The sequence below is a fragment of the Megascapheus bottae genome, chromosome 17, assembly GCF_031878675.1.
Source record: "Megascapheus bottae isolate mThoBot1 chromosome 17, mThoBot2.hap1, whole genome shotgun sequence".
Classification (NCBI taxonomy): domain Eukaryota; kingdom Metazoa; phylum Chordata; class Mammalia; order Rodentia; family Geomyidae; genus Megascapheus; species Megascapheus bottae.
This window is the reverse complement of record NC_143525.1, coordinates 27935356-27956019: the sequence shown is the minus strand read 5'-3', so window position 1 is coordinate 27956019 and position 20664 is coordinate 27935356. Positions and strand designations below refer to the sequence as shown.

The 20664-nt window shown below is 49.2% G+C and overlaps 1 protein-coding gene across 2 annotated transcripts; it reads left to right on the top strand.

Annotated features, from left to right (window-relative positions):
- The first annotated feature begins 7399 nt into the window (after positions 1–7399).
- Rflnb (refilin B) lies at positions 7400–17328 on the top strand. Of its 2 annotated transcripts, none has more exons than XM_090350481.1 (3): positions 7400–7709; positions 11026–11135; positions 14433–17328. In XM_090350481.1, the coding sequence occupies exons 1-3, from the start codon at positions 7488–7490 to the stop codon at positions 14761–14763; spliced, it is 663 nt and encodes a 220-aa protein (XP_090206607.1). In that variant the 5' UTR covers positions 7400–7487; the 3' UTR covers positions 14764–17328. The 2 variants fall into 2 exon arrangements, with proteins under 2 accessions (XP_090206607.1, XP_090206606.1); XM_090350480.1 differs by having other exon boundaries at positions 11023–11135.
- Positions 17329–20664: the final 3336 nt, after the last annotated feature.

The window sequence follows — 20664 nt, the reverse complement described above, 5'->3', positions numbered from 1 at the left end:
TATTGCTAAGACAAATTTCTTTATTTATGAATTACCCAGTTTGGGATATTTTATTATAGCAACATGAACAGACTGAGACTTCCAGCCTCCTGTCAGTATGCAGACAGATTTCCTATCATCAGTGAAAATCGTTCTATAAATGCTGTGCTTATTTCTGTTCACATTTTTTGCAGGATCCTCTCCTGAAATAGTATATTCCTACTTACATTGATGAAAGGGCATGCACATTGACAATATTGCCAGCTCTTGCCTGAATGCACACTGCAAAGTGGTTTTGCTTCCCTTGACAGGATGTGAGAACCCACTTCTCCACATCCTCACTTGCTCAGGAAGTACCTTCCTACTTCTCCAGCTATCTGTAGAAACCCTGTAGGCGGACGTTTCACCTGTGGTTTTCATTGCATAAAATCAAAGGTGGACCATCCTGGGTTGTGTCTTGCAAGAAAACTTCCTACTTTGAGATCTGTTGAGTGACAGCTTCCTTCCACTCCGGGCTCCTAAAGAACATCTCTGCCGGTGTACTCATGAAAGCAAAGGATCCATGGTCCTGCTTTCTACACCAACTGATGTGGTTTGATATTACAGGGAGTATTTTCCCAGTTATTTCCAGTAGAGCCCTTCTCCCTCTACTCCAGCAATTGGCTCACAGTCTTACATCACTGTCTCAAGCTCAGCATATAGAGATACTAGCTGGAATTCACAGCTTTGAACTTAATGTTGATTCTTGCAATTCTATACTAAAGGTAAGTCTGGAAATCTGTGGCTGTCCTCACAAGAGTGTAACAGTCAGGTGTGGGGTTGGTTTGGTTTTGCTCCTTATTTTTAAACATGCGTCTTTTGTGCAAGGTGTGGGTGTGGAGCCCCTCACTCTGTCTTGGGTTTTTGGATCAAGGCTGGTGTTCTACACTTGAGCCGCTTTGCTGGTTAATTGGAGATAGGAGTCTCTTGGTTTTAGCTGTCTAGGCTGGCTTCAAACCAGAAGCTTCAGATTTCATCCTCCACAGTAGCTAAGACTACAAGCCTAATACTTGGCATGTACTTTTTTTTTTCCCTCCCACTCTTGGGGTGTGAACTCAGCTGCTTTTGCTCAAGGCTAGCAATCTACCACTTGAAGCACAGTGTCACTTCTAGCTTTTTTGTTTATGTGATACTGAGGAATAGAATCGAGGGCTTCACACATACCAGCACTCTACCGCTAAGCCACATTCCTAGTCCCTGCTTTTAAATTTTTAGCACAAGCCAATGCAGTGGCCTGTAATCCTAGCTGTTCTGGAGGCTGAGATCTGAGGATCGCAGTTCAAAGCCAGCCTTGGCAGGAAAATCCATGTGAGTCATCTCCAAATAACCAACAAAAAGCCTGCAGTAAAGCTGTGTCTTAAGTGACAGAGCCTCATCCTTAAGTAGAGGAAAAAAACACATGAGAGCATGAGGCCCTGAATCTAAGCCCTAGTACTAGTGCACATGCATGTATACACATACACACACACACACACACACACACACACAGAGTAGCCAGGCACTGATGGCATACTCCTGTAATCCTAGCTTCTCAGGAGGCTGAGATCTGAGACCACAATTCAACTTGAAGCCAGGCAGGCAGGAAAATCCACAAGTGTGTGTGTGTGTGTGTGTGTGTGTGTGTGTGTGTGTGTGTGTGTGTGATCATGGGGCTTGAACCAGGGCCTGGACTCTGTCCCTGAGCTCTTTCATTTAACGCTAGTGGTAGAGTATCACTTAAAGTGGTAGAGTATCACTTCAAGCCACAGTACCACTTTCAGACCTTTAGTAGTTAATTAGAGGTTAGAGTCTCTTGGACTCTCCTATCTGGGCTGGCTTTGAACCACAATCTCAGCTTCCTGAGTAGCTAGGATTACAGGTACTGGACTTCCATGAGACTCATCTCCAATTAACCACCAAAAAGCCAGTCTGTAGTAGCCAGCCTTGTGCAAGAAAACTCAGAGACAGCTCCCAGACCCTGAGTTCAAGCCCCAGGACCAGCATAAAAACCAAACCAGTTAGTTGCCTTCTCTTCATTGTTATGCCTCTCATACTAAGTTCTTCCCCAACCCCAGCTAATTTTCAGTAAGGCCCAAAACCGAAAATAAAGCACACACACATAAAAAATACATTTCTTTAAAGGCCTGTGATTGTATCCTCAGCAAAAATCTCCAGAAGCTCCAGGCTATGAACAGCTACACACACACAGCGTACTGTGTGAGTTATGCCTTGACTTGGCAGCACTTGGCAGCTGGAGAAGAATGGCCTAAAAGACTGCAGGCTCCCAGGAAGGACATAGCAGGTCAGTTGTCACTGTGTGTGGCCGCTTGGCTGCTTGCTGCAAGGACTCCCATTCTCCACTCTGTCCCAAGCAGTCCCTTCAGACCCAAAACCTAAAGCAACCATGGAGAGCAATGCTGCCTTTGGAGTACTGTCGCCCAGACCTGCCATCTGTTCCCCAGGGATGATGACAGCACACCCTTCTATTGTGCCTTTCAGCCAAAGAGTCAAGAGAGGCTGAATTTCAGTTGCTCAACCATAAGCTGTTTTTCTGGCTTGCCAGTCTCTGTCCAGTCTGGATATGCAGAACAGAGCCAGGAGTACAAGTGCATTGATGCAATTCCAAAGAGGCCATGTGCCCCAGCTCTTTGTAAAATCCCATCTGGTTTTATTTTACAGACGCCAAGGAAGGCCCTTCTCTGTGTAAGTAGGAAGCATTTGGGAGAATCAATTCTTAGCTTACAAATGAAAGGAATCCAGGGGAACCCATATTCGGTTGATGTTGTGGGGATTCCCCAGTTGGGGGACACTGGTCTGACCCCCAAATCAGCTATACTGGGTTAGTGTTGCCAGTTGGCCTTGAGCAGACTCCATCTCTCCAACCAAACTGGTGATCTCCCAGGTGAGAGGGGGGTGGGGGAAGGGCCCCTTGCTTAGCTCAGAAATCGCCAAGCAAAGATTTTGGTATCCCCTTGTGAGGATCAAAGGCTCAAGGTCATCAACCTACCAACATGAGTGCATCCACTCTCATGGGTTATGCTGGGTTACAGCATATTTTGGTATCATTGTATTATTATTTAATTCCTTTCTATATTGAATTTGTCAGGTCCCTTTCAATGTTCTTTGAAAATCGTAAGTTTAATCTCCACATACTTGAAGGGTAAAATGAAGTTCTGGTTTGTTTGGGGGTTGTTTTTGCTTTGTAATTTGTGTGTGTGTGTGTGTGTGTGTGTGTGTGTGTGTGTGTGTGTGTGTGTCTGTGTCTGTGTCTGTGTCTGTGTGTATGTTGGTACTAGGGTTTGAACTCAGGGCCTCTTTCTTTTGCCTGGCTTTTCTGCTTATGGCTGGTACTCTGCCACTTGAGCCAAGCCACACCTTTACTTCCAGTTTTTTGCTGGTTCACTGGAGATAAGAGTTTTGAATTTGTCTAACTAGGATGACTTTTAGCTACAATCCTGAGAGCTCAGCCTCCTGAGTAGTTTAACTAAATGCATAATGCACCAGTGCCCATCTAAGTTCTGTTTGTTGTTGTTGTTTGGTTGTTTTCTTAGCCTTTTGGTAGACAGGCCCTCAGAGGCAAGTCCTCTGAGCCTGGACCACAGAAAAATGTGGGACTCAGAGGCTGGGAGCTGCAAGGTGCCATGGGCACGGACGAAAGCCAGTAAGCTCTGCCAGGCGGGTTTTTAACCCACAGTCTGTCTGGCTTTACTGAACCAATTATTCTGCTAACAGAAGCAGTCCTAAAGCAGGGGTACTGACTTAACTCCCATTTGGCCATCAGTTTAATTCAATGTGGGGGGGCAGGGAGGGGAGGGAAACAAAAACAAAAACAAACAGGATTGACATCCATTGTTAGGTAGCTTTTGTTCCTCAGCCCCTGCCTGGAGGGGCCTCAGGCCAAAAGCAAAGTCCTCTGAGGACACTATGTCTCTGTGGTGTCTCTGTGGTACAGGCCTGGGGACCATGGCCCCCACTCTGAAAAGACAGCTTTGAGAACAGGCCAGACTTTTACTCAGGCTTCATGGTCTCCCTTGGCCATGCTTGTTTTGTATAACTCATCCTTGATTTCCAGAGGAACCCCAGCTGTTCCTGTCCAAAAGAAGCCTGTCTCCAAAGGAGGGCCAGGGAAGACTGTGAGAGAACCTGGCAACTCCAACAAGCTTCCCCCTCTTCTCCCAGCAGTGGAGTTTTGAACTCTGGCTTGTGGGGCACGAACTCTTCAGCCTGAGTTAAGCTTTCAGCCCTTTTTTCTTGGGCTTTGGGCCTGGGCTACGCCTGTATCATAATTTTCCTATTTATACTTCCTATCCTATGTGGCCTGGCTTTGTTGAAATGGGATCTTCCAAACGTTTTGCCTGGGCAGGCTGGAACCACAGTCCTCTCAATCTCTTAATAAGCAAATCCTTTGGATGTTTGGAATAAGATGTAAAGCGGCCAGGCTCTGGGTGGCTCATACTTGTAATCTTAGCTACTAAGGAGGCTGAGCGCTGAGGATCGTGGTTCAAAGCCAGCCCAGGCAAGGAAGACCATGAGACACTTATCTCCAATCAACAACTAGAAAACCAGAAATGGCACTGTGGCTCAAGGAGTGCTTGCCTTGAGCAAAAGAGTTCAGGGACAATGCCCAGACCCTGAGTTCAAGCCTATGACCAGGGCTGGGGGGGACAGGGGGGTAGAGAAGAGGTAGGATGATGAAGAATCCAGTTTTCTAGTAAGTCCACAACTTGACTACATTGTTGAGGACTGTGGAAACACAATCAGCTCTATAGTCTGAGCTGCAAGTTCATATGTGGTTACAAAAGGGAGCCCCTTACCCCCCACCCCATTCCTTACTTCTCTCCAAGCACTGACTCCAGGGTGGTTTGAAGTTGGCTAGTTCCTCACCCATACCAGGAACACCCTGTATTGTATTCTTGGAGATGACTGAATATACAGGTTGCCTTGACAGCTTATTCCTATGGGACTGAGTTTTCCCATCTCTGCTTCTCCATTATGTGTGGGCTCAGTTCTCCTTCTTACTCCTCTGACTTTTACATTCAGTGCTGAGCATACCACATGGCCCTGGTGGCAGATGTCACGAGGCTGGAGGAGATCTTCTGGGTTAGGAAGTCCACCTTGGTTTCCAACTTAAGGACTTGGGAAGCAGTTGTTCCTAGGGAATCAGCCAGAGCCCTCATAGGATGGAGGGCAAGTTTTAGTTGTTTCCTGAGTCCAGTTTGGTTCCTATTATTCCCAGGACCCAGAAGCCATGGTGAAATCCTGGGCCAGTTGCTTAATGATCCTAGTGCTACCTGGATGCCCTAAAGCTGGCAGCTTCCTACTTTCTTGTTTAGGTTGGTTGATGTTTTTTATTCACTTATTTTAGTGGTACTTGGGTTTGAACTCAAGGGCTCTCATTTTCTAGGCTGACACTCAACCAAGCCTCCAGCCCATGTTGGCAGCTTTGATGTCTCTATGGATTCTCTGGCTAGTTTGCTAGAGTTCCTAAATCTCTCCTCCATCTCTTCTGGGTAATGACCTTGAACTGGGCAGCCTATTTCCTTGAAGGAGGTGCCATCTTTCTTCTCCAGTTTGATCAGACTGAGAAAGATGTTTCATGATCTACCTTAGAATTTCTCCCATTGTTGACAGATCACCTTTCACAAGCCCGAAAAGGACAGCAATCCCTCCTGTGATGCCCTGGGTCACCCTTGCATGTGCGGACAGCAGGTTCCACAGGAACAAGGCAATGTGGTGGCACATTTGTCCAAAACTGTGCAATGTGGGTTTTGTAAACTATTCCCACATGCCTTAAATAAATGAACAACCTATCAGGCCACAGGCACACACCCAACTTCATTGTCTGTGGAAGGGATGATCCTGGATTCCTGTTCATAGCAAGCTGCCTGGTACCAGCTGGAAGATGTGTGCGTGCATGTGCGCGCAGCTACTAAGGCTTGAACTCAGGGACAGGGTGCTGTTCTTTGTTTTTTTTCCACTCAAGGCTGGAGACCTATCACTTGAGCCACACCTCCTCTTCTGGCTTTTTTTTGGTAGTTAATTGGAAAGAAAAGTCTCTGAACCAAGCTGGCTTGAAACCACAAATCTCAGGTCTCAGACTCCTGAATAGCTAGAATTAGAGATGTGAGCCACGGGGGGCTTGCCTCCAAGCTAGGTGACTTGAAGTAAGTCAAGTCCCTCTATTTCCTTACCTGAAAGTGTCAGGGGGAGAGGAAGGAGGGCTGGACTTTGCCAACTAATCTGCCTGCTCTAAATTTCTGTTTAGCAGGTCTGCCCTAAGTAAGGCAGCTTATCCTTCATCTTGGCAAGTAGCATCTCTGCCACGGTGTGCAGAGCACAGAGCCTGCCTTCTGTCTAGCAGGGAAGCCTGCTGGCCCAGGGTAGAGCACCTGCTTAGAGCTGGTGGCAGAGGCTCCAGTGACAATTGCTGTTGATCCTGAATGCTGGCTAGATCTGGGAAGATCCCAGCAGCCAACAAGGAGCTGTGGCTCAGGAAGGGCTTTATTATTTTTTTTTCCAAACTAAAGGAGAGGGAAGTCCCCAGTCTTTTTTTTTTTTTTTTAAAGAAAGGTCCCAGCAACCCCCACTTCGCCCTCCCCCGGGTGGGGCACAGTGGAAAGTTCCTGTGAGTGAAAAGGTGTGCCCCTCACTGGCAGGAGGGGAGGCCTTGGCACTTGAGAAAGCCCGTGGGCAGCCCACAGAGCTAGCTCGCCTTGGAAGTCGTGTCTGCGCCCCCGCAGAACTTCCTGCCCGGTGTGGCCACAGCCTGAAGGCTCAGCCAGGCACCGGGACGCGGGAACGATCGGCGTCCCGTCCCGGGAGCCCCACGGAGTAACAAGTAGGCCGTCTCTCCTCAGGGACAGACGTGAGAGCCAGAGCCCGCCCTGCCGAGCCAACAGGCGGCTGGAGCCATACGAAGCGCATTAACTATTAATAATTTCCAGTTGTTTGCTCGCTCCCCCAGGCCTCTGCAGCCCCGGACTCTGCCCTGGCTCCCTAGGACCGTCGGGTCTGGAGTTATTAGCACCTCCCGGACACCGTGGGGACAGGAAGAGGTCAGCGCGCCCCCAGGGTCCGGGTGCTAGCAGGGTCCCCACGCACCCCCACCATCGGGGTGAGAGGCTGAGTAAAGTCTGGGTGCCTTGCCTCTCGGCTGAGAAGTTCTCCAGGCGCCCCTAGCGCCGGGCGATTGGAGGCTCCGGGCAGGCTCGGTGGCGCACGGCGTGAGCGCAGCGGCCCCTGGCGCTCGGCCCCGCGGCGCGGTTAGCGCGGTCTGGGCGGAGCCTAGGCGGAGACGGGGCGGGGCCTAGGCGGAGACGGGGCGGGGCCAGGAGTGGCGGGGCGGGGCCCGAGCGCGGCGGCCTCCGAGACCCGGACCGCGCGCGGGCTGCGGGCAGGGAGGGCGGCGGGGAGGGCAGCGGCCCTCGCTGCCCAGGATCACCCGCGACCCCGGCGCCGGCTGCCTCAGGGCCCAAGCAACAAGCACAGCCATGGTGGGCCGGCTGAGCCTGCAGGATGTCCCCGAGCTCGTGGACACGAAGAAGAAGGGAGACGGCATCCTGGACAGCCCAGACTCGGGGCTGCCCCCCAGCCCGAGCCCCAGCCACTGGGGGCTCACGGCGGCCGGGGGCGGCGGCGGCGGCGGCACTGGGGAGCGCGCGCCTGTCTCCGGGGCTCTGGAACCCGACGTGGCGGCCACCCCTGCGGTCCAGGTGAGTGGCCCCGCGTGACTCCCTCCCTCCCGACCCCCCCCCGCCGCCCACCCACTGCGGGGTCCCCGGGACCACCGCCTCCTCAGGGTCTCGCCGTCGGTGCTGCCAGCCGGCCGTCGGGTTGGCGCGGCTGTCGCGGGGAGCCCGGGGCGGGAACGACGGCGGGGGAGAGCCTGGCCAGCTGGAGCCGGTGGCTGGAAAATTGTCATCGCCTGGGAGGCGCGGGAGCCCCGGGAGAGAGGCGAGCCGCCGTCTCCTCCCTTCGCAGCGGCGGCCCCGGGGGCTGCCAGGCTGTGGTTCGACCACATTCCAGCCGACGCAGGGCGGGCGGGGCCCCCTGACACCAGCCGGGAACCCCGGGGCCCCGGCTGGAGACTGGCGGTGGGCCCCACGCCCTGCGGCTTCGCCCGTGGCGGGCGGCCGCTCCCTAGGCGGCCTCCTCCGGCCCGATCCCGGGAGGGGGGTGTGTCCGGGGCTCCCCGATTCGGAGCAAACCGAGAGAGGAGAGTCACTCCGTTAGCCTCCAGCCCCCTGGCACTCCCCTCGTCCTGAACAACTCACCCTGAACTTAATCAGCGAGGGCGAAGAGTTCAGAGGAGCATAACTTGTAATCGACTACTCTTCTCTTTTTTCTTTCTTTAAAACTTATTTAAGAAAAAAAAAAATACCAAGTGTGTGTTGCTCAGGGGAAGTCTGTAGAGCTCAGGGGAAGCCACATCCTGTCTACGGACAAAACTCAACACTGGGGCTGGGCGGAGGGGGGGCTGGGGACTCCCCTCCCACCTGAGGTGACGTAGTCAGGGCAGCAGGTTCCTGAGGACTCCCCTGGGAGCTTGGATGGCGCCTGGCCTTCTTGACCAACTGACCTTGTCTCTCAGCAGCCACTATCCCCTCTTGTTTCCATTCCAAGAACCTGCTGGCTTCTGCTTGGCCTTCGGAGCACTCTCGGCAGGACCCTTTCTAGCCTCATCTTCCACCTGCCCCCACCTCAGACGATTGGTGATTCTAACGCTCCCTCTTCCCTCTTCCACCTGCCATGCATATTGCCCCTTACTCTAGTTCTCCTCCTTCTCTTCCTCCTTCTCCTCCTCCCCACCCCCTCCACCAAGATTGGGCTTCAAACTGTGTATCTGATGCTTTCCCTTTACCTCCTAAGCTATGCCTCCAACCCCAACTCCAGCCCTTCTATGCCCAACTCTTATCACCTCTTCTGGGAAAGCATCCTTCCCAGAGTTCCTTGCCAGAGCCCAGGGCTTCATTCCTCCCCCTCCCCCCATTCCCTACATGATCCTGTTATGACACAAGCCTCCCCATCCTTCACCTGCAGCCAGTGGGCACTCAGAGATGTGTCTGACAGAACAAGGGTAGCAAGTGTTTGCGTGGATACCTGGGAGAAGGTTGCTGAGTACAGCTTAGAGAGCAGACACCTCCATCTCAAAGTCCTGAGGACTCCATGGGACATGACTTTGCTACTGGGGAGTGGCTGGCAGCCACAGCCACAAGGGTAGAGCTGGGCCCATTGTCACTGTTTGGATAATGTTTCCAGAAGGGCTACAAGCAGCCAGTGCCCACATCTTAACACACATACACAACACACACACACACACACATACATACATATGCACATTCTCTATGAACTTCTTTGTTTGGGTGCTAGTCCTGGCGCTTGAACTTTTGCACTGAAAGCTAGGTTCTACAGAACACTTTGAGCCACACCGCCATTTCTGACCTTTTAGTAGTCCGCTGAAATAAGAGTCTCACAGACTTTCCTGCCTTGACCCTCAGATCTTTTTGTTGTTGGTGGTGGTGGTCATGAGGTTTAAATTCTGGCCTGGGCACTGTCCCTAAGCTCTTCTGCTCAAGGCTAGCACTCTACCATTTGGGTCACAGAACCACTTCCAGTTTTCTGGTGATTAACTGGAGATAAGAGACTCATGAACTTTCATGCCCTGGCTCTTTGAACTGTGCTCCTCAGATCTCAGCTTCCTGAAGTAGCTAGGATTAAGGCATGAGCTATCAGTGCCCAGCTTCAATCCCCAGATCTTAGCCTCCTAAGTAGTTAGAATTCCAAGTGTGAGCCACCAATGCCCAACTTTCCACACCTCCCTCCCCACCCCTACCCCCAGACATCATGCTTGCCTGACTTAATATTCAGCTGCTATTCTATCACTTAAGCCATGTCTCCACTCTTGCTTTTTTTGGTGGTTACTTTAGAGATGGTGTCTCACAAAGCTTTCTGCCCGAGCTGGTTCTGAACTCCATCCTCTGGATCTTAGCTTCCTGGTAGCTAGGATAATAAGCATGAGTCGCTAGCACCAAGACTCACTGGCCAGCTTGGGCTTAGTGAACTTCAGAGCTGGACCTTGACAGCTCGTCCACCTCTCCCTTTCTTGATCCTCTTTGGCTTTTCCATATTTGCCCCCTACAGCCTCACTTGATGTGTCCTAGCAGAGTAACTGTTTCAGAGCCAACCTTCTAAAGATGTTTACCTCCCCGGTCCAGGCAGACCTAGGGGTGGGACAGCCACCTCCACACCCTGGCCCAAGTGTAATTAGGTAAAGAAAATGACAGAGTCGAAAAAACCAGCAGCTGCTGAGGTGGCTCCACATTGTACTTCGCTTTGCCCCGGGAACACAGAAGCCCTAATGCTAGCAAACTGGGTGCCAGGATGGAGGTGTTTCCTGATGAATCAGTGCAAACTGGGGACAGTCCCCCTACAGTAGACTGCACCTAGGTGTCGAGTTTTCAGGATAGTGGAAGAGACGTGAAGAAACTGTCCATGTTCAATAGTGAATTGAAGGGTTCTTCTGTGAGGGTAGATGTGTCTCAGCATCCTAGAAGCAAAGGATTCATGGGAGTGAATCCTTAGTGAAATAAAACCCATGGTGGCATTTCCCCTTCTCTTTCCTTCCCTTCCCTCCTGTTCCTCTTCTTTTCTAGACTGTTGCTGAGACAATGTCAGAGGAGGTGCTGTATAATTGAAGGTTCCAGAGAGTGAAGCCGGGGTTTGTGCTTTTCCGGCTGCATGGCCGCTGTGGCCCAGGGCCCCTGGCCACCATCCTGGTGTGCCACAAATCTGCTTCCTCTGTTCTGCCTTTCCCAAAGCCATGTGGACAGAAGAGTGTGTGGAGGAGATCCCAGAGCATGGCATGACTTCTAAGGGCACCAAGCATTCAGGATAGGCCTGAGATCTGAACACAGACCTCCTGGCTCTTGCTCAGGGCTGTGTCCCCAGCGGGCCCAGGTCCAAGGAAGGATTTCTGCCGGGTGCTTGCATCGGTCTGGGATGTTCTAACTGCCTTCTCTGTCCTAGAAGAACTCAGCATCTCTCCCCCATGTCCTGGCTGCTGGCTGCTCACCCAGGCTCTGTCCCCTGTCTTTTGGCGAAGGAGTAGAGTTTGATCCCTTACCACCAAAGGAAGTAAGGTAAATAGAGCAAGCCCTGATTTTATTTCTTTAATTTTCACTTTTAAAAAATCCAGATGTAATTGTTTATTATGTTTTAACTTAGTTAATTGTGAAAATAAACCAAAGATTACTAATAGTGTGGTAGATATTCTTTAGGATTTTTTCCCCTGCCAATTAAATACATAGACACTGTGTTTAAAATGAAAATGAGGGGCTGAGAATGTGGCTTAGTGGTAGAGTGCTTGACCAGCATGTATGAAGTCCTGGGTTCAATTCCTTAGTACCACATAGACAGCAAAGTCTGGAAGTAGCACTGTGGCTCAAGTGGTAGAGCGCTAGCCTTGAGCACAGAGAGGCTCAGGAGCAGAGCCCAGGCCCTGAATTCAAGCTTCAGGACAGGCAATAATAATAATATTAATAATAATAAATTTTAAAAAGTAAGTTCCTAGGATACACAAAGTTGTGCAAAGTGCCTTGTGTACTTCATATACAATGGCCTTGGGATATGAAAACCTGTGTGGAATATGGCTTCCTTTTTCCAGAGGCTGCTCTCTGGGTCTCTCCTCACTGTGCTGAGGGCTGTTACCTGCTGTGGCTAGTTGAGCAAGTGCCAGTCTCCCTCTGTGTATCAGCTCATGCAGGATCTCAGGGCAAAGAGGCTCTGTTAAAGATCCGACACTGGAGAAAGGATTCACTCTTGGTGTCTGGGGGTTTTGAAGCTGGAGTTGTAGTTGGCTCACACAAAGGGCCCTTTGATGTGGAACAGAAAGAAATGCATGGCTCTGGCTCTGTGGAGGTGAGAGTTAAGCCTTTGTTCCTGTGGAGTTTGTGTTTCTAACAAAGCAGGATGACAGTTCCACCAGCCTCTTTGCTCCTTATCCAAGGAGAGCAGACATTTCTACCTAGCTCACAGGGAACGCTGCCCCTCACTCTTCCACCCAGGGCTTGGGGCTGCTGGGTGCCAGGGCTGTGTGTGTCAGTAGTAGGGATTGAACTCAAACTCAGGGCTTGGTATTCTCTCTTAGCTTAAAGCTAGCACTCTGTCACTTAAGCCACAGCTTAAGCTTTTGGGTGTGATTAATTGAAGATAACGGTCTCATGGGTTGTGCTGCCTGGGCTGACTTTGAACCTGGGTCCTTAGATCCTAACTTCCTGAATAGCTAGGATTATAGGTATGAGAGCCACCAGTGCCTGGCTTGGGAGATTCATTTTTTAATTTTTTGCCAGTTGTGGGGCTTGAACTCAGGGCCTGAACACTGTCCTTGGACTTTTCTCAAGGCTAGTCTTCTACCACTTAAGCCATAGCACCACTTCCAGCTTTTTTTCTATGTATGTGGTACCAAGGAATTGAACCTGGGTCTTTGTGCATGCTAGGGAAGCACTTTAACCACTAGGCCAAACTCCTGGCCAGTAGATCTTTTTTGTTGTTGTTGTTGTAGTTGATCGTGGGACTTGAACTCTGGGCCTACGCACTGTCTCTGAGCTGTCCAGCTCAAGGCTACTACCCTACCCCTTTAGCCACAGCGCCACTTACATTAATTTTTTTAAGGAATGCTTTTACGTATTTTAGTGTCTATGAAGTTGTAATAGTAACAGCAACAACAATGCATGTAGGGAAATAGATGCTTTGCTTCCATAAAGATATTAACTAAAAAAAAAAAATAGAACTCCAATGAGGAATTTTAAAATACTCCAGGAAATGGAAACAAGAGGTTTTGTTTTTGTTGCTGTTTTTGTTGCTGTTTTTGTTTTCTTTTTGTCTTGTTTGTTCATTTATCTGTCTTTGGGAATGTAAGGGGAGGCAGAGAAATGGAGGAACAAAGGGTAAAAAGGCAGCACTAGTATTCAGTAGACACTATATTGGAAATGAGCGATACAACTCGTGGATGGGGATGGGAAGGAAAAACTGGGAGAGTGAGAGGAGAGACACTGTCTAAAAGGAAATGTACTCTTTACTTGACATATAACCGTAACACCTCTGTACTTCATCTTTATAATAACAATAAAAATGTTTCAAAGAGTAAAGAAGCAGATAAACATAATGGGAGCTTATGGATATCAACACTGTAAACAAGCTTTTTAGGTCCCTGAGTACCTGGTGGTTTCCAAGGCAAACACCAAGAAGGACCAAGTACTCGGATTTAATATAGCTAAGCTTCCAGTACTAGCATTCAAGAGTCCTGGGCTTTTCTCCTCCAGGTGCCAGAGGCTCATGCCTGAAATCCTGGCTTCTCAGGAGGCTGAGACCTGAGGAAAAGTCAGTGAGACTCTTCTCTCCAATTAACCACCAGAAAACTGGAAGTAGAGTTGCGTCTCAAAGTGGTATAGGGCTAGCCTTGAGCAAAAGAGCTCAGCGACAGCACCCAGGCCTTGAGTTCAAGGGCCACAACCAACCAAAAACACATAAAACTAAAGAGCCCACTGTGGTCCCTTCAAGGGACCTTCCCTATGGAACAGCAGAGTCCACATCATTCTCTAACACAGTCACTTAATCACAGCTGTTAGGGAAAGGTTTAACCAGGCTAGATAACCTTGGGTAGCGCACCATTAATCAGAACACCACTCTGATGTTCATGTCAACACTTGCTGTGTGTTTGACATTCTGCCCCTTTATTATTTGGCACAGAAAGAGGAAACTGAGGCTGGGACAGGTTAAGCTTTGGATTAAAAGCTCTTGGCTTCTATAATCAGGAGAAAATGCAACATCTGTAGCCTGCAGTAGCAATCTTGTTCCACTCTGAGCTGAGCGTATCTGGATGGAAGAGCACTTATCTGGCACATGCCAGGCCCTGGGTTGGGTCCCCAGCACCGCAGATGAGTAAGTCCCCGTCCCACCATTCCTTGGCCCCTCACCATCTCCACTACTCCCTTTCTGGCTCCCACAGCTGCTGAGGAAATTAAGTTAGAGCTTATGGGTAAAGTGCTGAGAATGTTCTGCCTGGTCCAGAGTAACTACTTCATAAACTCTCTCTGCTGCCTCTCGCTGGATAGCCTCAGCTTGGCTCCTCTGGAGGGAGTCACAGTCATGGCCAGAGCCATAGGGTCACCCCTGTAATCCTAGCTACTCAGGAAGCCAAGATCTGAAGGTCATGGTTCAAACCCAGTCTCCATGGGAAATTCCATGAGACTCTCCAGTGACCCACAAGCAAAGCCAGAGGTAGAGCTGTGGCTCAAGTGGTAGAGTGCCAGCTTTGCATGACACAGCTAAGGAATAGCACCTAGAGTACAGAACTGAGTACGGGTTCTTTGTACTGGCACAGATATGCCAAACCAAACCAAACCAGTCTCAGCTGCTGCCTCACGTCTCCCCTCCAGGTACACGTCCTCCGTCAAGTACGACTCCGAGCGCCACTTCATTGACCACGTGCAGTTGCCCCTGGGCCTGGCCTTGGCTTCCTGCAGCCAGACGGTCACCTGCATCCCCAACTGCACATGGCGTAACTACAAGGCCGAGGTGCGCTTTGAGCCGCGCCACAAGCCCAGGCGCTTCCTCAGCACCACCATCATCTACCCCAAGTACCCCAAGACCGTCTACACCACCACCCTGGAGTACAACGGCCACAAGAAGCTGAGGAGGTTTCTGTCCAGCGTGGAGCTCGAGGCGGCAGAGTTCTTGGGCAGCGACGGCCTCTCGGATGACTGCTGACTCGTCTTCCCCGGACCTCCCGGGGCAAGTTGGGTGGCATTGCCCTTGTATCATTCCAATCCCAGTCCCACAGAAGTCTAACCTGGAGAGACTCTAAGTCCAGCGATGGGGAGGGGGAGGGGGAGGGAGCAGAAAGTCAAGGCATCTTAGTATGGAGAGACTTGGTTTGGGTTTTGCATTTTCAAATTGCTTTTACCAGGAGTACATTTCCTGGTTTGCGGCTGTGCCCTCTCCATTGAGGAAAGGAAAGGAGGACCAGAGGGAAAGGACAATGGTGAAGTTTGGAGGAGGGAGGGTGGAGGTGAGCCGGCGCTCTGGCAGCCAGGGTACGAGTGTGAGGAAGAGCACACACAACCCTGCCGTGGAAAAGCCACAGGGTGGAAGAAGTCAAGTGTAAGAAATGTCAGCCTTAGGTCTCTTTGCTGCTTTCAAGAGTGGAGTGAACTCAGTATGTTGTGACCCCCATATGTGTTCAATCTGGGGAGAGCCGAATTCCATTTCATTTTTATTTCCACTTCCATTTGAATTTCCTGTTAACCAAAACTCTTGGAATTTCTCGAGATCGTTTTCACGATACTGAAAAAGAAAAAAAAAAAAAGAGGGGGTGGGGAGGAACCCAAACCACAATATGAGATGCTTTTAAGAAGGAAAGCTCACCCTGTTCCTGTCTGCTTTGGGTGGTGGAGGGGCGCCGATGGCCCAGTTTGGGAGCCCGCGGCTGCTGTCTGGTTGCTTGCAGGTTAGGCTGGTTCCAGGCATGGCTCTGGCAGAACCTTTGTCTGCTTGGCGTCTGGTTAACATCTCCCAGGCTGGAGGAAGTCTCTTGATAGGTATTTTGGGGTTCACAATACTTTCCTAGATTTCTTCCTTTCTTTTTTTTTTTTTTTCTTTCTTTTTTTTTTTCCTAAGGCAAAATGTAGTAGAAGGCTGTTTTGGAGAGAAATGGCATTTGAAAAGGATGCTTTGGAAAAATACTTTCTGGAACTCCGTGAGGAAGGTTTCCACTCTGGACTTCAGCTGAAGCCCCACGCTGGCCCTTGGGGAGGAGGCGGTGGTGGTGGCTGCGACCCAGTCATCCTGATTGTCTCCACAGACTGTGGGAGGGGGGAGTGGAGGGGGCGGGGAGGGGTGGATTGAGACTGGGTCTCATCCAGGAGGCTAAGAATCTTGCTTAGTCTCCATTCCCCCATTTCCCCCCCCACCCCAGCTGCAGTGCAGTGGAATGACGGCACAATCCAAACGCCGCCACCTTTCTGGACATTTCTACCATGGTAGACACACAGGTGGCCATCCCAGCATCAGTCATGAGCCATGGCGTCCTCTAGCCCTTGTGTAAGTTAGATCACATGGCTACAACAGCAGAGCCAGGACTTGAGGGCCCTGCCCACCCGTCTCCGGCCATCACCACACCACACCAAGCCCAGCCCCATCCCAGCCCTTGCTTCTTAGAATCTGCCAATCTTGTGGTGCTGGAGGAAAGAAGGAGTCAGATGGATTCCCCTGTCTAATATTAGAAGGAACAAACCGTGCATACTTCAAATACCTCCCAGAGGGCTCAGGTGCTCCTGTGAGCTCAGCCTCCCGCTGTGTCTCCCTGGCTTTCTGTGATGACTTCACCTGTCCGGAAAATGGAGCTGAGAGCTGCTGGGGCCGCCGGGCACCACTGCAGGGTGTTTTGTTACCAGAAAGCTGTGCAATGAGAAGTGTTCTCACTTAAAAGTGACAGAACCCAGAGAGCCGGAAATGGAACTGTGGCCCAAGTGATAGAGCATTAGCCCGGAGCACAAAGAGTTCAGGGACAATGCTCGGCCCTGAGTTCAAGCCCCACAACTGATGAGAGAGACAGACAGGGACAGAGAGACAGAGAGAGAGAGGGCAAGAGAAAGAGAGAGGAGACAGAGGCCTCAGGCCACACTGTCCTCAGTCCTCCACTGACTGACCACAGGGCCTGCCATGTTGTGTCCCTGTCCAATACTTGGCTTCATGGTTCCAGTTTTCCCAAGTTGAGCTCAGCAGGGACAAAAATGAAGTGGGGAGGACACCCTAGAATCCCACAGTCTCCTCAGTCATGTGCACGGCAACCATACTGCCTTGCAAAAAAGCAAATTAAGCCGGACAAGGTGGCTCATGCCTTAATCCTATCTACTCAGGAGGCTGAGATCTGAGGATCGAGGTTCAAAGCCATCCCTGGCACTAAAGAATGTGAGACTCTTATCTCCATTTAACCACTAGAAAGTCAGAAGTGGCACTGTGATTCCAGGGGTAGGGTGGTAGCCTTGAGTTGTAGAGCTCAGGGACAGAGCCCAGACCCAGAGTTCAAGCCCCATGACCAACAAAACAAACAAACAACAACAGCAAAAAGCAAATTATGCAGCCTTTATTGGCAAAAAGTGGATTTTCATCTGACTTTGTCATGTCCCTTAGTGGTGAATGTAAATTTTAACGATATGTTGGCATTCTCAAGACTTTGCTCTGTTTGGCCCCAGGGGGGACACTGGGAATGACTGCGGGCCCCATGTAGCAGGAGAGAGAATGTGGCTTTTGAACATTGCAGTGTTTTGTGGTATCTTTGAGACTTTTTTTTTTTTTGAGGCATTGTATTAAGTTCAGACGGCTCCTTCTGGGTGTGTAAAGAGCCGGAACTGTATCCTTAAAGCAAGTGAGCAAGCCATGGTGGATGTGTATTGCGGGTGTAAAATACAGCAGGGCTTTATTTTGTTAAGTTATTCGCTGTCCTTCTTTCGCATTCTTTCCTTTTTTCCAAACCTGCTTTTCTTGAAAGTTTCAGAACCCAGAACCCAGAAACTAGGGAGACATGAGACGCCCTGGCAACTAATCAAGTGTCAAGTGTCACCAGTGGGTAGCAAAAGCCAGTCTTTTGTTTGCAAGATGGAAGCTGTGATTTTTCTTTTCAAACTCATTGATTCAAAAATAAGCATTTCCTAAATGTGCAGGAGAGAGATACTTGGTTAATTATAAATCTTTTGGGCCAGTCTCTTACATTTTGGCTTTGATGTAAGGATGGTTTGCATTTTCAGAGGAAACTTGCTTGCCTTTCAGATCACACGCACTTTTAGACAGACTTCCTGTGAACCAGTATCTTTTCAGTTGTCACTTTTCCTGGTTTAAACTTAGACAATCCAAAATAGTATTTGACAAACATTGTGTTTAAAAAAAAATGATCCTTGATGTCTGTCCCACTCCATTTTGTTTTGTGATTTGTCCATGTAGTAATAAATTATCTGGAAAAAAAAAGCTGGGTGATGCTTCTCTGTTCTTTGTTTTTTAAAGTAAGTTATGCTGTATTCAGCAAAATGAGGAAGATTCCTTGGCGATACTCAGATAGGGAGGAAGGAGTAGGAGCTGGATGGTTTTCTTTATCTATCTTTGTGTGTGTGTGAGTGTGTGTGTGTGTGTGTGTGTGTGTGCGTGTGTGTGTGTGTTGGTACGAGGGCTTGAATACAGGGCCTGGGCCTGGGCATTATCTAGCTATTTTGCTCAAAGTTGATGTTTTCTACTTGCCTCACAGCTCCACTTCCAGCCTTTTGCTGGTTAATTGAATATAAGAGTCTTGTGGCTTTTTCTGCACAGGCTACTTTTGAACCACAAAGTCTATCTTTCAGTCTCCTGAATAGCTTGGATTACAAGTCCGAGCTACTAGTTGCTTCTCTTTCTTTAAACTAAAATGATATATGAGGAAAACATCTCTCATATAGATGAGGAAATAGATGAGGAAAATATTTCATTTTGAAAAATTTTAAGACATGATCACATTAAACAGTGTTACTGTGCAGGTATTAAGGAGCTGAACACATTTTTTTTTTTTTTGCCAGTCCTGGGCTTGAGCTCAGGGCCTGAGCTCTGTTCCTGGGTTTTCTCAAGGCTAGAGCTCTACCACTTGAGCCACAGCACCAATTCTAGCTTTTTCTATGTATGTGCTACCGAGGAATCGAACCTGGGTCTTCATGCATGCTAAGCAAGCACTCTACCACTAGGCCAAACTCCCGGCCCAGAACATAAAAATTTTATTTATTTGTTTTTAATGGTCTATATGAATGGAACAGATGGGTTTCATTGTGATATGCTCATGCATGCTTATAATGCATTTCAATAAAATTTACTCTTCTATTACTCTTTATTTAATTATTTATTTATTTGATCAGCTGCAGAGCTTGAACACAAAGAGTGGGTACTGTCTCTGAACTCTTGTTCAAGGTTGGCACTCTATCACTTTAAGCCGCAGCACCACTTCCAGTTTTCTTTTGGTTCACTAGAGATAAGAATGTCTCGTATTTAACTGCCTGGGCTGGCTTTGAACAGTGATCTTCAGATCTCAGCCTCCTGAGTAGCTAGGATTACAGGTGAGAGCCACCACTGCCACCCGACTTCCCTCTAGTATTCTTTCTTATTCCTTCCCCACAAAGGAATTTGACTCTGGGACAGATGTGCACTCTTTGCTCAGATCCATCTGCCTGGACCACAGCTGTGACTGGGGAGGTGGAGTCACTTTTCTACCTCCCTTCCTGATGTACACACTCTTCCCTCCACTTTACGGGACAGATGCATGCTAACCCACTCTTAATTTTATTGTGGTATATGGCTCCAGGCTAGAAGAACCTGAAGACATTAGACAACTGAAAGTAGGTACCATTACAGGAGACCCTGAAGGAGTTTGCCTATGGGTACATAATTCTGTTGTGGTGGATTTATAGAGGCAGGAGCAAGGCTGCCTTGAGGTGGGATGTCCTCACTTCCAGGATCTCACAAAGCAAGGCCAGTGGAGGCAGTGACACTTTTCACGGAACATTTGAATCATCTCTTCAATCTCAGGCTATTACCTTCCCTGTGGCAAAGTCCTGTGAAGAACCTGGCAAAAGGTTTGTAGTTGAGACCCCTGTGGCAAAAGACTAACAAGAGATTGACTTACTGTTTGATGTGACACCAAAGTTTTCAGATAGAAAGACCCAAGCCAAGCATAGGGGCGTACACCTGAAATCCCAGTTACCCTGGAGGCAGAGCTCAGGAGGATCACTGTTTGAGGTCAGTATGGGAAAAATTCCAGAGATTCCACCTCAACAAATGAAAAGCTAGACATGGTGGTAGATCTTCCATCCTAGCAACATGGGAAATATAAATAGGAGGATCCTGACACAGGCTGAGCCAAATGCAAGACCTTATTTTGAAAATAGCTAGAGCTAAAAGAGCTAGAGCCATAGCTTAATGGGTAGAAATGGGGAGGAGAAGCTGGGTGCTGGTAGCTCACACACACCTGTAATCCTAGCTACTCAGGAGGCTGAGATCTGAGGATGGCAGTTCAAAGCCAACCAGGCAGGAAAGTCCATGAGACTTTTATCTCCAATGAACCACCAGAAAATCTGAAGTAGCGTGTGGCTCAAAGCAATAGAGTGCTAGCCTCGAACAAAATTGCTCAAGGACCAAGCCTCAGGACCCCCAGAGCCCCAGTAGAGGTTAAGCCCCAGGATGAGCAAAAAACCAAAAAGGGACAAAAAGGGGCTAGGGTTGTGTTTCAAGCAGTAGGTGGAACACTTGCTTAGCAAGACAGCCTGACTTGAATCCCTAGTGCCACCAAGAGAAAAGAAAGGATGGGCCGGGAGTTTGTCCTAGTGGTGGAATGCTTGAAGACTGGGGTTTAATTCCTCGGTACCACCATAGGAAAACACACACAACACACACACACACACACACACACACACACACACACACACACACAGAAGTGGTGCCATGGCTTAAGTGGTAAAGTTCTAGCCTTGAGAAAGCCCAAGGACAGTGCTCAGCCCCTGAATTCAAGCCCCAGCACTGGCAGAAAAACAAACAAACAAACAAACAACAATGAAAAGAAAAGAAAAGAAAAGAAAAGAAAGTTGTATAATTTTGTGAAGT

What these genes read in the sequence shown, in the direction of transcription:
- Rflnb (XM_090350480.1), top strand. Translation starts at nt 7,488, where the DNA reads ATGGTGGGCCGGCTGAGCCTGCAGGATGTCCCCGAGCTCGTGGACACG. An exon ending in CGGCCACCCCTGCGGTCCAG is followed by an intron (nt 7,710 to 11,022) that starts GTGAGTGGCCCC and finishes TCTCTGTCCTAG; the next exon opens with AAGAACTCAGCATCTCTCCC. An exon ending in TTACCACCAAAGGAAGTAAG is followed by an intron (nt 11,136 to 14,432) that starts GTAAATAGAGCA and finishes TCTCCCCTCCAG; the next exon opens with GTACACGTCCTCCGTCAAGT.